Source organism: Rhinopithecus roxellana, chromosome 5 (assembly GCF_007565055.1).
Source record: "Rhinopithecus roxellana isolate Shanxi Qingling chromosome 5, ASM756505v1, whole genome shotgun sequence".
Classification (NCBI taxonomy): domain Eukaryota; kingdom Metazoa; phylum Chordata; class Mammalia; order Primates; family Cercopithecidae; genus Rhinopithecus; species Rhinopithecus roxellana.
Window position 1 is genome coordinate 32493386 of NC_044553.1, and position 15567 is coordinate 32508952.

At 41.9% G+C, this 15567-nt stretch overlaps 1 protein-coding gene across 3 annotated transcripts in view; it reads right to left on the bottom strand.

The window, feature by feature from the left end:
- The window catches only part of SLC30A4 (solute carrier family 30 member 4), a 43170-nt gene that overhangs the window by 13360 nt on the left and 14243 nt on the right, over positions 1-15567 (bottom strand). The window contains exon 4 of one of the 3 annotated variants that reach the window (XM_030929746.1): positions 7231-8144. The exons of the other annotated variants lie outside the window; for them this stretch is intronic. Within the exon in view, the coding sequence (XP_030785606.1) occupies positions 8119-8144 (26 nt within the window). The 3' untranslated portion in view covers positions 7231-8118. Of the gene's footprint in view, positions 1-7230; positions 8145-15567 lie in introns of those variants that run through there. 3 annotated transcript variants of the gene reach the window in all.

Genomic DNA, 15567 nt, shown 5'->3' on the forward strand with positions numbered 1-15567 from the left:
AGATTCTAATACCTGCCTACAGTTAACAGTAAAGGAATTCAGCTGATTTCTAGAAACTCCCAAAATAGCATATTAAGATACTGCTATCAATGATATTCCTTTTCTAGTCATTAATAAAGAATATGCCTCATTAATAAGGAATATGGTTCCCTTGGTGAAAAGCAAAGACACTGGTCTGTTATCTTTTATTCTAATCACCTGACAAAATGTCTTCTGGGATACAGTAGTAATAAATGCAAAAGGGAAAAAAAGAAAGTAAACTTTTAAGTAGATTTTTAGGGCTGAGACTTATAATTGGAAGTATAAAGCACAGACAATACGATCTAAAAATTCTTTTTTTTTTTTTTTTTTTTTGAGAAGGAGTCTCGCGCTGTCGCCCAGGCTGGAGTGCAATGGCCGGATCTCAGCTCACTGCAAGCTCCGCCCCCCGGGTTTACACCATTCTCCTGCCTCAGCCTCCCAAGTAGCTGGGACTACAGGCGCCCGCCACCTCGCCCGGCTAGTTTTTTTTTGTATTTTTTAGTAGAGACGGGGTTTCACCGTATTAGCCAGGATGGTCTCAATCTCCTGACCTCGTGATCCGCCCGTCTCAGCCTCCCAAAGTGCTGGGATTACAGGCTTGAGCCACCGCGCCCGGCCACGATCTAAAAATTCTAAGAGCAGAAATATAATCATTTATTCTGATAAAACAAAAAACTCTTTCATTTGAATACATTAAGCTTTGGTGAAATACCATAAATAGCACTAACTTAGGGTTTAAAAATTTTTCCTTCATAATATTCTTAACATGATAGAATGTAGCTAAAAATAAGCAAAATTCTGCTCCCTCCCACTCTCCCATTTAAGAGAGAAGGAAGCTTTCAATCAACAACCAAATTATGACCTGCTCCAATTTTCTCCTTCTTGCTCTGGGTTGGTCTTCGGTCACATAACTTACAATAAAGTTTTCCAAGACAAAAGGAGTACATATCGGATGACTATTTCATTTTCTTAAAAGAGACTCAGGAACTTTCACAATTAAAATTCTGGATTTCTGTGAAAGCTACCACCCCATTAACTTTAGGAAAATCGATTTTTTTAAGTAGAGGCAGGGTATCACTATGTTGGCCAGGTTGGTCTTAAACTCCTTGCCTCAAGCAATCCTCTCACCTCAGCCACTTTAGGTGAACTTGAATGGTCATATTTCAATCAAAATAGAAATTTAGCATTTAAAAGTCTTGAAAAATGGCTGGGTGTGGTAGCTCATGCCTATAATCCCTGCACTTTGGGAGGCTGAGGAGGGCAGATTGCTTGAGCTCAGGAGTTTGAGACCAGCCTGGGAAACATGGTGAAATCCTGTCTCTGAAAAAATAAAAATAAAAATAAGTAACTAAATAGTCAGGTGTGGTAGCACATGCCTATAGTTCTAACTACTTGGGAGGCTGAGGTGGAAGGATAGCTTGAGCACAGGAGGTCAAGGCTGCAGTGAGCCTTGATCATGCCACTGCATTTCAGCCTGGGCAACAGAGAAAGACCCTGTACCAGAAAAAAAAAAAGATTTTTATGAAAATACTACAAAACCCATTAATATAGTTTTGTTTTGCTGCTCTCCATCACCCAGGCTGAAGTGCAGTGGTGCAATCTCGGCTCACTGCAACCTCTGCCTCCCAGGTTCAAGCAATTCTCCTGCCTCAGCATCCCGAGTAGCTGGAATTACAGGCACATGTCACCACGCTCGGCTAATTTTTTTTTGGTATTTTTAGTAGAGACGGGGTTTCACCATGTTGGCCAGGGTAGTTTCGAATTCCTGACCTCAGGTGACCCACCCATATCGGCCTCCCAAAGTGCTGGGATTACAGGCGTGAGCCACCACACCCGGCCTAATACAGTTTTTAAAATATATTTTGCCAGCTAAGTCTACACATACATAATTAAATCACTCTACTTGGCTGAACTGGAGCATGAAAGGAGGGAGTAAGAAGAGTGAATATGAGTATTTGCTACAAGATCATGGGTCTTTTCATTCAGCTGAAATACAAACAAATGTTTATAGTCAATGATCTAATAAAAACTAAAATACACCCTGAATTTCATATATAGAGAATAAACAGTTTGAATGGCTAATAAATGCTAAAAGAAAAAGTTAAATAGGAGAAAACATAGATGATTATCGTTTTAATAGTACTATAAAATATGAAAATTGTTTACTGTATATTTTAAAACATCAATACATTGCCAAAACTAGGAGTTTGCAAGGTTCACATGAAAAACACTGGAGTCCTTCTCTGTCATCCTCTGTTATTTTCCATCAAGTACCTTGTTCTTTCTCTTCCTAGCATTTATTACAATTTGTTATTATTTTTACGTTTGTATACATACGTACTACCTATTTCCCCACCTATACTATTATTCATTCATTCAACAAGTAACTATGAGGCACTACAATTTGCTTCAACTAGGTAAACCACACACAACCCAAGTATATTTATTTTCAGGGGTGTTGTATAAATGTACTGACCTACCATAACTGTTAACTTTGCTAATGCTATGATGCCAGTAAGGAGTACCGTTCACTTAACAAAACTCAGTCAGTTTCACTTAAACTATGTAACACTTGTCTTTCCATTGCTTAAAAAAACTACATATAGCAAACATTCAGAAGTCTATAAAAATGAATACGGAAGGAGAGTGGAGCTATATTCTCTCTTCTACTTCCTTTTGTGCTATTTTTCTTTTCTACCTTCTTCCAATAGAGGATAGGAAGGAAACAGAAGGAAAAAGAGTGGGCTATATTGAATTTGCCTAGGACTTCTAAACTAGTACATGTTGCGCACCCCAATGAGAAAATTCAAAATTCAAAATGCTCCAAAATTTGAAACTTTTTGAGCACCAATATGATGCTCAAAGGGGCATTTTAGATTTTGAATTAAGGATGCTCAACCTGCATTTGTATTTCAACTCAGGCTAAAGACATCATACAGGATTTCCAGTGGCCCACTGTCACCACCAGAATGGCAAGCTAAACTCCAAAGTTTGTCTTTTGATCTTCTCCCCTTCCATTATAAATAATCTCCTACTCCTGCCTTATTGCTCCCCCTACACCACACCCAAGGTGCCTTCTACTCTCAAGCTGACGTCTAGCTATCCAACGTGGACTACCTCACTCATGCCTTCTTTCAGTCTCAATAAAAACTCCCATCCCTAGGAAGTTCTAGGAATTTATTCTTTTTCTATAGATGTTTATTTGATGTGATTAAATTCTCACTAAGACGTGAATAATTAATAGGCATAACTTTTGTCAGTGGTGGGAGGAAGTTTGTCAAAATGAATCACTAACTAGGAGATTATCGGTTTTATTTTTTATTTTTTGGCTGTGTGTTTGTGGGAAGACTTTTTAGCTGAATACTTTTCTGTAGCTAGAGCATGAGGGGATTAAAAAACCCAACTACATAGAATTAGCATGGTAACCAGGTACCTAACCCAGGACAATGCATCATCTAGCCAGCTCTGCCAGGGTTTCTGCTCAGTAAAACCACACATCATTAGGAAAGACACCTATCCTATACTGTCACTTAGCCATGAGCCTAGGTTTTTTTTTTTTTTTTGAGACGGAGTCTCACTGTGTCACTCAGGCTGGAGTGCAACCTTCAGCTCACTGCAACCTCCGCTTCCTGGGTTCAAGCGTTTCTCCTGCCTCAGCCTCTTGAGTAGCTGGGACTACAGGTACGTGCCATCATGCCTGGCTAATTTTTTTGTATTTTTAGTAGAGACTGGGTTTCACCGTTAGCCAGGATGGTCTCAATCTCCTGACCTCATGATCTGCCCGCCTCAGCCTCTCAGAGTGCTGGGATTACAGGCGTGAGCCACTGTGCCCAGCCCAGGCTGAAAATTTTTATTACCATAGTGCAAATCTTGCTTTTTATTTCAAATACAAACAACTCTGCTTACTACAGTCCTTTCACATGATCATTATCTTTATCTAATTCGCACAACCTCTTCAGCCCACCATCTGGAAGAAAAACCATATAAATATAGTCAATTACTTTCACCAGAAGGACAGAAGGATAGAAGGATAGAGGCAGAAAGCAAGCAAGGGGGTGGAGCCTGTTCTCTTTAGAATGGCATCTCCTCTTTGTCTGGAAGAGAATGCTATTCCTCCTGAGAACTTGTGGGATTTCTCCTACAGTGTGGTTTCATTACATTCAAAATTATATTAGCTTCCAGAATAAGATTACATGCCCACAATCAAATAAATCCAGGCATTTAAAAATAACTCACATATGGCTCTTACCCTGCTCTCCATCTTCCTACACAAAGCTGTGATTGTAGTTCATTATAAAACAATGAAATAAAATAGATGAAAAAAAAACCTGAATGATTTTATACAATCTGTAGTCTCACATGAAGGAAAAGTAGCAACAAAACAGAACTGACTCCTGGAATAGCCACTGTATCCCACGAATCTAAGACTACCCTTCTTTCACCTTGACTGATTTTTGCTAAAATGAACTGTTACATTGCAAATAAATTACCAAAGACTTACGAGTTTAAAAAGCATGTCTTTAAAAACTGTTATTTAATCATCAGAGTGAATCATCTTTTTTCCTACTATTTAGCTGAGATAAGAATTCTGATTGGGGGGCCGGGCGCGGTGGCTCAAGCCTGTAATCCCAGCACTTTCGGAGGCCGAGACGGGTGGATCACAAGGTCAGGAGATCGAAACCAACCTGGCTAACACGGTGAAACTCCGTCTCTACTAAAGATACAAAAAACTGGCCGGGCAAGGTGGCGGGCACCTGTAGCCCCAGCTGCTCGGGAGGCTGAGGCAGGAGAATGGTGTGAACCCGGGAGGCGGAGATTGCAGTGAGCTGAGATCTGGCCACTGCACTCCAGCCTGGGCGACAAAGCAAGCCTCCGTCTACAAAAAAAAAAAAAAAAAAAAAAGAATTCTGATTGGGGGAGAATAACAGTAGGCCATTTTGGACCATGGTGCATCTTGAGAGATACGAAAAATCTGGGTAAGATGATATACAGGAAGGTAGAAGAGGGAAGGAAAAACAGAAGGCTGAAATTAACTTTTATTGGGAATTTACTCTGTGCCAGAACCATGTTAGGTACTTTATTTTCCTTACCACATTATTTACTTTTCACAATTCTGCAATACAAATACTATCATCCCTAGTTTACAGAAGAAGAAAATTCTAGTTCAAGAAAGTAACTTACTCTCCACAAGGTCATATAGATGGATCTCAGATTTGAACCAAAGATGATTTAACCACGAAGTTCTAAGTGGTAAGTACTAAAGCAAACAAACAGGACCCACCCCTCACTGAGATAAGGAAGAAAAAATTCCCTTCTGACGTATTTCTTTCTATACCCAAAAGGGACCTTTAAGTCAGGTGTACAACCAGTACAACAGTACTAACCAGCTATGTTAAGGATTGATCTGTCTGTCTATGTATCTATCTATGTATCTATCTATCTATCTATGTATCTATCTATCTATCTATCTATCTATCTATCTATCTATCTATCTATCTATCTATCTATCTGTTTTTGTTTTCTTTTCTTTTCTTTCTTTTTTTTTTTGAGATGGAGTTTTGCTCTTGTTGCCCAGGCTGGAATACAATGGCATGATCTCAGCTCACCGCAACCTCAGCTTCCTAGGTTCAAGTGATTCTCCTGCCTCAGCCTCCCAGGTAGCTGGGATTACAGGTGGCCGCCAACACGCCCAGGTAATTTTCTGTATTTTTAGTAGAGATGGGGTTTCACCATGTTGGCCAGGCTGGTCTTGAACTTTTGATCTCAAGCGATCCACCCTTCATGGTCTCCCAAAGTGCTGGGATTACAGGCTTGAGTTTTTTTTTTTTTTGAGATGGAGTCTTGTTCTGTCACCCAGGCTGGAGTGCAGTGGCGCGACCTCGGTTCACTGCAAGCTCCACCTCCCGGGTTCACGCCATTCTCTTGCCTCAGCCTCCCAAGTAGCTGGCACTACAGGTGCCCACTACCATGCCAGGCTAAGTTTTTGTATTTTTAGTAGAGACGGGGTTTCACCGTGTTAGCCAGGATGGTCTCAATCTCCTGACCTCTTGATCCACCTGCCTCAGCCTCCCAAAGTGCTGGGATTACAGGCATGAGCCACCGCACCCGGCCGGCTTGAGTATTTTTATAGTCTATTCTGTGAACATGACTACAGTTTTAGAATTACAGAAAAATGTTTTAAAGTTCCAAATATTTAGTCCCCAAATTACAAAAACACCACTACTCCAAGTTTGGCAACTGGTTTCATTTACTCCCAAAACAAATGATTTAAGGATTATGCATTGTTCTAAATTGTCTGTTTCACAGCTTTCATGCCCTTATTTATTCAGCCTGAATATGTAAACTGACGTTTTTGTCTTGTTTTAGACAGTCTTGCTCTGTCCCTTAAGCTGGAGGGCAGTGGCATGCTCATAGCTCACTGCAGCCCTGACCTCCTGGGCTCGAGTGATCCTCCTGTCTCAGCCTCCTGAGTAGCTGAGACTATAGGTGCGTGCCACCATGGCTGGCTAATTTTTTTAAAAAGTTTTTGTAAAGATAGGGGTCTCGCTTTATTGCCCAGGCTGGTCTCAAACTCAGGGGCTCAAGAAAACTTCCTACTATGGCCTCTCAAAATGCTGTAATTATAGGAGTGAGCCACCATGCCTATCCAACAATTAGTGCCAGACACAGAGAGTTTAATATTACCTGTTCCTGTCCCGATTTACTCATCATCTAGGAGACAGAGTTTCACAAAAATAGCTACAAAGGCCGGGTGCGGTGGCTCACGCCTGTAATCCCAGCATTTTGGGAGGCCGAGGCGGGCGGATCACGAGGTCAGGAGATTGAGACCATCCTGGCTAACACGGTGAAATCCTGTCTCTACCAAAAATACAAAAAAATAAAAATTAGCCAGGTGTGATGGCGGGCGCCTGTAGTCCCAGCTGCTTGGGAGGCTGAGGCAAGAGAATGGCGTGAACCCGGGAGGTGGAGCTTGCAGTGAGCCGAGATCGTGCCACCGCACTCCAGCCTGGGCAACAGAGCGAGACTCTGTCTCAAAAAAAAAAAAAAAGAAGCTATAAAAGATGTGATAAATGCTGTTAACCACATATAAATTGTTATGAGAACATGAAATAAACTTAGAGGATGATACTACTAATATTTGTCATTCACAGACACAAATCCTTTTTTTTTAAAAAAATCCAAACTCATAAATAAATCAAACAGGGGTGATTTCATTCTAAAAACAATTCTTCATTACATATTTTTACATTAGTGACTTTTCACTTTTTTTTTTTTTTTTTTTTGAGACAGAGTTTCGCTCTTGTTGCCCAGGCTGGAGTGCAATAGCACAATCTCAGCTTACCGCAACCTCCACCTTCCAGGTTCAAGCGATTCTCCTGCCTCAGTCTCCTGAGTAGCTGGGATTACAAGTATGTGCCACATGTATTTTTAGTTGAGATGGGGTTTTTCCATGTTGGTCAGGCTGGTCTCGAACTCCAAGCTCAGGTGATTCGCTCGCCTCGGCCTCCCAAAGTGCTAGGATTACAGGCATGAGCCACCATGCCCAGCCTATTTTTTTTTGTTTTTTTGAGACAGGGTCTTGCTCTGTCACCCAGGCTAGAGTGCAGTGGCCCAAACATGGTTCACTGCAGCCTCAACCTCCTGGGCCCAAGCAGTCTTCCTATCTCAGCCTCTCAAGTAGCTGGGACCACAGGCGTGTGCCACCACATCCGCTAATTTTTCTTTTGGGGTCTCACTACGTTGCCCAGGCTGGTCTCCAACTCCTGGGCTCAAGTGATCCTCCTGTCTTGGCCTCCCAAAGTGCTGGGATTAGAGATATAAGCCACAATGCCTGGACTATTAGTGACTTTAAAAGGTTCCATTCATCAGGCCTGGTGCAGTGGCTTATGGTTGTAATCCCAGCACTTTGGGAGACTGAGGTGGAAGGATAGCTTGAAGCTAGGAGTTCAGGACCAGCCTGGGCAACAAAGCAAGACCATGTCTGTACAAAAAATTAAAAAATTAGCTGGGTATGGTGGTATGTGCATGCAGTCCTAGCTACTCTGGAGGCTATGAGGGTAAGAGTTCTAGAGCTCAGGAGTTCAAGGATGCAGTGAGCTATGATGGTGCCACTGCATTCCAGCCTGGAAAACAGAACAAGCCCCTGTCTCGGGGGGGAAGAAAAAAAAGACTCCATTCATCTAAAGATAATTTACACAAAAATTTCAGAAATACATCTGCCTGTTTGTCTACTATCAGTTTCTATACACCTTCACATGTGTAATATACTTTTATTGACTACTACTAGATAATCCAAATTAGATACATGTATCATCTGTAATTTGACATTAACCACAATATTAGAAGTAAATATTAAAAACTCTTTATTACACAAGGAGAAGCAAAGGCACAGTAAAACTATTTACCCTAGATCAACAGGACGAAAGAAGACCTGAAATTAATTTTCATTTCCTCATTTAGCATTTTATTCAATAAAAGCTAATCCTTTTAGAATGTCATGGACTCACTGGGCACAGTGGCTCATGCCTATAATCCCAGCACTTTGGGAGGCCGAGGCGGGCGGATCACAAGGGCAGGAGTTTGAGACCAGCATGGCCAATACAGTGAAACCCTGTCTCTACTAAAAACACAAAAACTAGGTGGGCGTGGTGGTGAGCACCTGTAGTCTCAGCTACTCGAGAGGCTGAGGCAGGAGAATCGCTTCAATCTGGGAGGCACAGGTTGTAGTGAGCCAAGATCGAGCCACTGCACTCCAGCCTGGGTGACAGAGCAAGACTCCATCTCAAACAAACAAACAAACAAACAAACAAACAAACAGGTCGTGAACTCAAAACAAAAAAACAAAAAAAAACCAGGCTGTGCATGGTGACTCACGCCTGTAATCTCAGCACTTTAGGAGGTGGGAGGCTGAGGTGGGCAGATTACCTGAGGTCGGGAGTTCAAGACCAGCCTGACCAAGATGGAGAAATCCCATCTCTACTAAAAAGACAAAATTAGCTGGGCATGGTGGTGCATGCCTATAATCCCAGCTACTTGGGAGGCTGAGGCAGGAGAATCGCTTGAACCCAGGAGGCAGAAGTTGCAGTGAGCCGAGATCGTGCCATTGCACTCCAGCCTGGGCAACAAGAGGAAAACTCAGTCTCCAAAAAATTAAAATAAAATAAAATATAAATAAATAAATAAAAATTTAAAAATAAGAAAAAATAGCTAATCTTTGGGTTACAGAAGAAACAAAAATGATTCCTTCTTCACTCCAGACCATTCGGAGGAGCTAAGAGGGGAAGTCATAGCCTCCAGAGTTCCAGACCATTTGGAGGAGCTGAGAGGGTAAGTCATAGCCTCCAGAGTAACTAAATGGACAGTACTTGATCATGTAAAGCTAATTCTCTATTAAGAAAATTCCAGATTCAGTTTAAACTGTACACAAAGAACTAATGGGAAGAGGAGAAAACTAAAAGGTGAATAGCATATAACAACATCACTGTTTTACCATCAAGTAGAATTGCCCCTTCAATTTCTTTTATTTCTACCTTTTTAGCAAAACTATTCTCACTTGGGTGAGAACCCATTTTCATTGGTACTTCAAAACTATTCGTAGGCAAAAATCAGTGTCAAAAACATTTAGTAACTCAAAAGAAACAAAAGGTGAAAGTAGAGACTGACAAGAACCTCTCCTGCTTTCTCCTATTGGGCTCATCGTATTTCTTCGTTCCATTACATAAGAGACTAAAACCGACAAACCATTTTATCACTAACACCTAAAAGCAATAAATGTGATTTGTTACCATATTATGATAAAATCTAACCAAAAAATTTTAAAGATCGCATATCTTACAGTTTACAGTGACATTTATGTATATATGCCTAAAAGCTACATATAAACCTTGAATTCATTTAAAATTATTTCCAAAGAATAAATGAAGGCTGCTTTTGAAGTGCCAGGCATTTTTCTAATTACTTTACAAATATTAACTCATTTAATAATTGTAATAACTCTATTATGAGGTAGGCACTATTATTAGCTTCCTTTTACAAATAGAAAATGGAGGCACAAAGATGTCAGGTAACTTGCCCAAGGTCAAACTGGTAGGAAGTTAGGGGGCCAGGGCTTGAGCCAAACTATTAGTCTCAGGGTCTGTTCTCTCGACGACTTCTCTTTGTTGTCTCTCATGGGTCCTTGTCAATACCAATCAAAAGTCTACAATCAGCCAGGCACGGTGGCTCATGACTGTAATCCCAGCACTTTGGGAGGCTGCGGGGGGGCGGATCACCTGAGGTCAGGAGTTCGAGCCTAGCCTGGCCAACATGGTGAAACCCCCATCTCTATTAAAAATACAAAAAATCAGCTGGGCATGGTGGTGCACGCCTGTAATCCCAGCTACTTGGGAGACTGAGGCAGGAGAATCGCTTGAACCCGGGAGGTAGAGGTTGCGGTGAGCTGAGATCACACCATTGCACTCCAGCCTGGGTGACAAAAGCAAAACTCCATCTCAAAAAAAGAAAAAAGAAAAAAGAAAAAAAGTCTACAATCAATAGTCCATAGATAAATATAAACCAATCTAAAGCCTACAGAGAATATGATCTTTTAAAGTAGAAAACACATCCATATAACAACTAAAATGGCAATTACAGCTAAGCCATGGTTTGATATTTACTATTGTCAGACAGAGTGTAAAATTTCATTCTTCAGTGTAGAAGAAATTTTCAGGAAATCTAATTTTCTGCTTCCTCATGCAGAATGCCAAGACAATATCCTGTGTTCAATTGTTATTCAAAAGGAGCAAGGGAATATTACTTCTTTCTGAATAGTTAAGTGGTTGTTCTCCTTCTTTAAGCTCTGACATTTTCAAACCAGAAGCTTCTATGTACTGCTATGAAGTGTTCTCCTGGAGGTGGAACTCTATATAGAATCACTGCCTCCAGGTCTAGAGTTGAGTATACAGTACACTACCTATTGCATAAAGAAGGGTGGTAAGAAGCAGGATATGAACATACATATGTATTTCCTTATGTTTTCAAAAGGAAGTGCTGGAAGGATAGGCCAGAAACCAATTCAAAGGGTCTACTCCTATAGAACGGGATGGGGGGATGGAGTGGAGGGGAATGAAAGCAAGATTTCTCTGTGTTTTCTTTTAAAAAATAACTTTTGGCCAGGCACGATGGCTTATCCCTGTAATTCCAGCACTTTGGGAGGTCAAGGTGGGTGGATCACTTGAGCCCAGGAGTTTGAAACCAGCCTGGGAAACATGGCAAAACCTCATCTCTACAAAAAATACAAAAGTTAGCCAGGCATGGTGGTGCACGCCTGTGGTCCCAGTCCCAGCTACTCGAGGGGCTGAGGTTGGAGGATTGCTTGAGTCTGAGGTCAAGGCTGCAGGGGGCTGAGATCACTCTACTGCACTCCAGTCTAGGCAACAGAGTGAGACCCACTCTCAAATAAATAAATTAATTAATAAAATAAAATTTGACTTTTTCAACATGTTTTGCATATTTACAAAATAAGTCAACAGAGAGAAAACCCATCCCTGTCCCACGCTGCCATGTCATCAAAACAAAATAACATCAACAACAATGGCAACAAACCAAGTTTCTTGTAGGGATTCCCTCTGTAAAGTTCTTCAGGACCTGAATCTCCAAGTCTGGAATTAGAGATCACATGAGCTACCCTACTTAAGTGTGTCCAAATGTAAATGTATCTCTCCCCATAGAACTTCAAGAGATTACTCTGAAGCAATGGTACTGTGGAACTCAGGGACACCAACTGCTTTGGTTTACAGCTTTATTAATCATATTCTATGTATCTTTGAATCTTCCTCAAGCAAACTAAGTTTTTTCTCCCAAATCGCTACCATTACTTTATAGAGCAGAATAAGTGAAATAAGGTCTATATCTAGATATCCCCTCATAATATTTTAGAATACAAAACAGAGAAAAGAAGATCCCAAAAGTTTCAGTGTGAAGCTTGAGTACCTCCTTAGCTCTGGAAATACCCATCTATCTATATCTTTAACAATTCCCTCCCTTTCATTTTTTTAGATGACTTCAAAAAATTGAGATAAAATTCATGTAACAAAATTCACCATTTTAAAATGTACAATTCAGTGCTTTTCAGTACATGTACAAGGTTGTGCAGCTATCATCACTACTAATTCCAGAACATGTTCAACACCTAAAAAAGAAATACCATATGCATTAAGTGGCTACTTCTTTTTATTTTTTAAGTTATATTTTTCTGAGGTTCTTAACAGTAAGGCTTGGCTGGGGGCAGTGGCTCATGCCTATAATCCCAGCACTTTGGGAGGCCGAGGCGGGTGGATCATGAAGTCAGGAGATCCAGACCATCCTGACCAACAATGTGAAGCCCTGTCTCTACTAAAAATACAAAACTTGGCCGGGTGTGGTGGCGTGTGCCTGTAGTCCCAGCTACTCAAGAGGCTGAGGCAGGAGAATCACCTGAACCCAGGAGGCGGAGGTTGCAGTGAGCCGAGATGGCGTCACTGCACTCCAGCCTGGGGGACAGAGCGAGACTCTGTCTCAATCATTCAGTCAATCAATCAATCAATAAGGCTTTGGATTTCCTAGATTGTTCTTTTATAGTTTTTAACTTTTTCCTCCTGTCCCTATCACATCTTGTTCTGTAGTCTGGAAGACTTTCTTGACTATAATTTCTAGTTTTTGTGTGTGTGTGTGTGTGTGTGTGTGTGTGTGATGGGATCTGACTGTCACCGAGACTGGAGTGCAATGATGTGATCTTGGCTCACTGCAACCTCCACTTCCTGGGCTCAAATTATCCTCCCACCTCAGCTTCCCGAGTACCTGGGGCTACAGCGTGTGCTACCACACTCAGCTAATTTTTGTATTTTTGGTAGAGATGGGGTTTCGCCATGTTGCACTGGCTGGTCTCGAACTTCTGGCCTCAAGCGATCCTTCTGCTTTGGCCTCCCAAAGTGCTAGGATTATAGGAGTGAGGCTTTTTTTTTTTTTTTTTTTTTTTTAGAGGTGGAGTCTTGCTCTGTCCCTCAGGCCTGAGCACAGTGGTACAATCATAGCTCACTGCAGCCACAAACTACTGGGCTCAAGCAATCGTCTTGCTTCAGCTTCCTTGAGCTGCTGGGACTACAGAAACATACCACCACACCTAGCTAATTTTTAAAATTTTTGTAGAGATGGGCTCTCACTTGGTTGCCTAGGCTGGTCTTGAAGTCCTGGCTTCATGCAGTCCTCCCACCTCAGCCTCCCAAAGTGCTACGATTACAAGTGTGAGACACTGCACCCAGCCTAGGCTTTCTGTTAAAAATAAAAATTTTGGCCAGGCACAGTGGCTCATGCCTGTTATCTCAGCACTCTGGAAGGCCAAGGCAGGAGAAACACTTGAGCCCAGGAGTTCGAAACCAACCTGGGCAAAAAAGTGAGGCTCTGTCTTTACCAAAAAATAAAAATAAAAATAAATAAGTAAATAAAATAAATAAAATAAAATAAGATAAGATAGCAGGGCCCAGTGGCGTGTGCCTATAGTCCCAACTACTTAGGATAAGCTGAGGTGGGAGGATCCCTTGAGCCCAGGAGTTTGAGGTTGCAGTAAGCTATGATGGTGCCACTGCACTACAGCCTGGGTGACACAGTGAGACCCTGTCTCAAAAAAATAAAATAAAATAAATTTAAATTTCGGGAATGGCTGGGTGCAGTGGCTCACGCCTGTCATCCCAACACTTTGGCATGCCGAGGTGGGTGGATCACTTAAGGCCAGGAGTTCGAGACCAGCCTGGCCAACATGGTGAAACTCTACCTCTGCTAAAACAAATATATATATATATATTAGCTTGGTGTGGTGGGACATGCCTGTGGTCCCAGCTACTTGAGAGGCTGAGGCAGAAGTTGCTTGAACTCAGGAGGCGGAGGTTGCAGAGTCAAGATCCCACCACTAGGCCAGGCACAGTGGCTCACGCTTGTAATCCCAGCACTTTGGGAGGCTAAGGCGGATGTATCACGAGGTCAGGAGTTCAAGACCAGCCTGGCCAACATAGTGAAACCCCATCTCTACTAAAAATACAAAAATTAGCCGGGTGTGGTGGCGCACACCTGTAATTCCAGCTACTCCAAAGGTTGAGGTGGGAGAACCGCTTGAACCCGGGAGGCAGAGGTTACAGTGAGCTGAGACCATGTCATTGTACTCCAGCCTGGGTGACAGAGTGGGACTCTCTCAAAAAAAAGATCCCACCACTGCACTCCAGCCTGGGTGACAAAGCAAGACTCTGTCTCAAAAAAAAAAAAAGAAAAAGAAAAAAGAAAAAAATAGGCTGGGCGCAGGGGCTCATGCCTGTAATTCCAACACTTTGGGAGGTCGAGACAGGCGGATCACCTAAGGTCAGGAGTTCAAGACCAGCCTGGCCAACATGATGAAGTCCTGTCTCTACTAAAAATACAAAAATTAGCCGGGCATGGCGGTCCACACCTGTAATCCCAGCTACTCTGGAGGCTGAGGCACAACAATCACTTGAACCCGGAAGGCGGAGGTTACAGTGAGCCAAGATCACGGCACTGCACTCCAGCCTAGGTGACAGAGTAAGACTCTCAAAAAAAAGAACTGGTATAAATATAAAATAAATTTCAGGAATAATTTTAATTTCAAAGAGCTATTCTTGTATTTATTTTTCTAAAACATTTTACTGTTTTATTATTGAGCATATTAATAAGATAATTTAAAAACTTTTCTCCCAGTTCTTTTCTTTTCTTTTGAGACACTGTCTCATTCTGTTGCCCAGGCTGGAGTGCAGTGGCTGGATCTTGGCTCACTGCAAGCTCCACCTTCCAGGTTCAAGTGATTCTCATGTCTCAGCCTCCCAGGCAGCTGGTATTACAGTGGGCACCACCATGCCCAGCTAGGTTTTGTATTTTTAGTAGAAACAGGGTTTCACCATGTTGGCTAGGCTGGTCTCAAACTCCTGGCTTCAAGTGATCAGCCCACCTTGGCCTCCCAAAGTGCTAGGATTACAGGCGTGAGCCACCACGCCCAGCCTCTTCTGGTTCTTTAAGTTACCTCTCTTTCCTTTAGGGTTAATTTTTCTGTTAGTTTAGTTTTGGTCATTTTAGTTCATGCTGCTGGTTATTCCCACATGCTGGAAGATTCTTGGTTGTCTATTCATACTTAGGGCAGAAGGATAGGGAAACTACCTTTTGTAAAAAGGAAACGCTAGAAGGATAAGCCAGAAATGAATTGAAATATTTTTTGGTAGAGACAGGGTCTTCCTATGTTGCCCAGGCTAGTCTCGAACTTCTGGGCTCAAGGGATCCTTCTACATCAGCCTCCCACAATGCTGGGATTGCAGGCATAAGCCACCATGTCCAGCCTAAAATGGTTATTAATATGGGGTGTAGGGCAGGGCAGAGAACTATATTCCTTTAGGGAGAGTAGATGGAGAATCAGGATATGAGGTGGCAGAACTCTGAATTCCAGTAAAAAATAAGACTTATTTTGGAACATCAACATCCACACTAATTCTTAGTTTTCCCCATTTTGTTCAGTTTTTTTTCTAGAAGAAATATCTG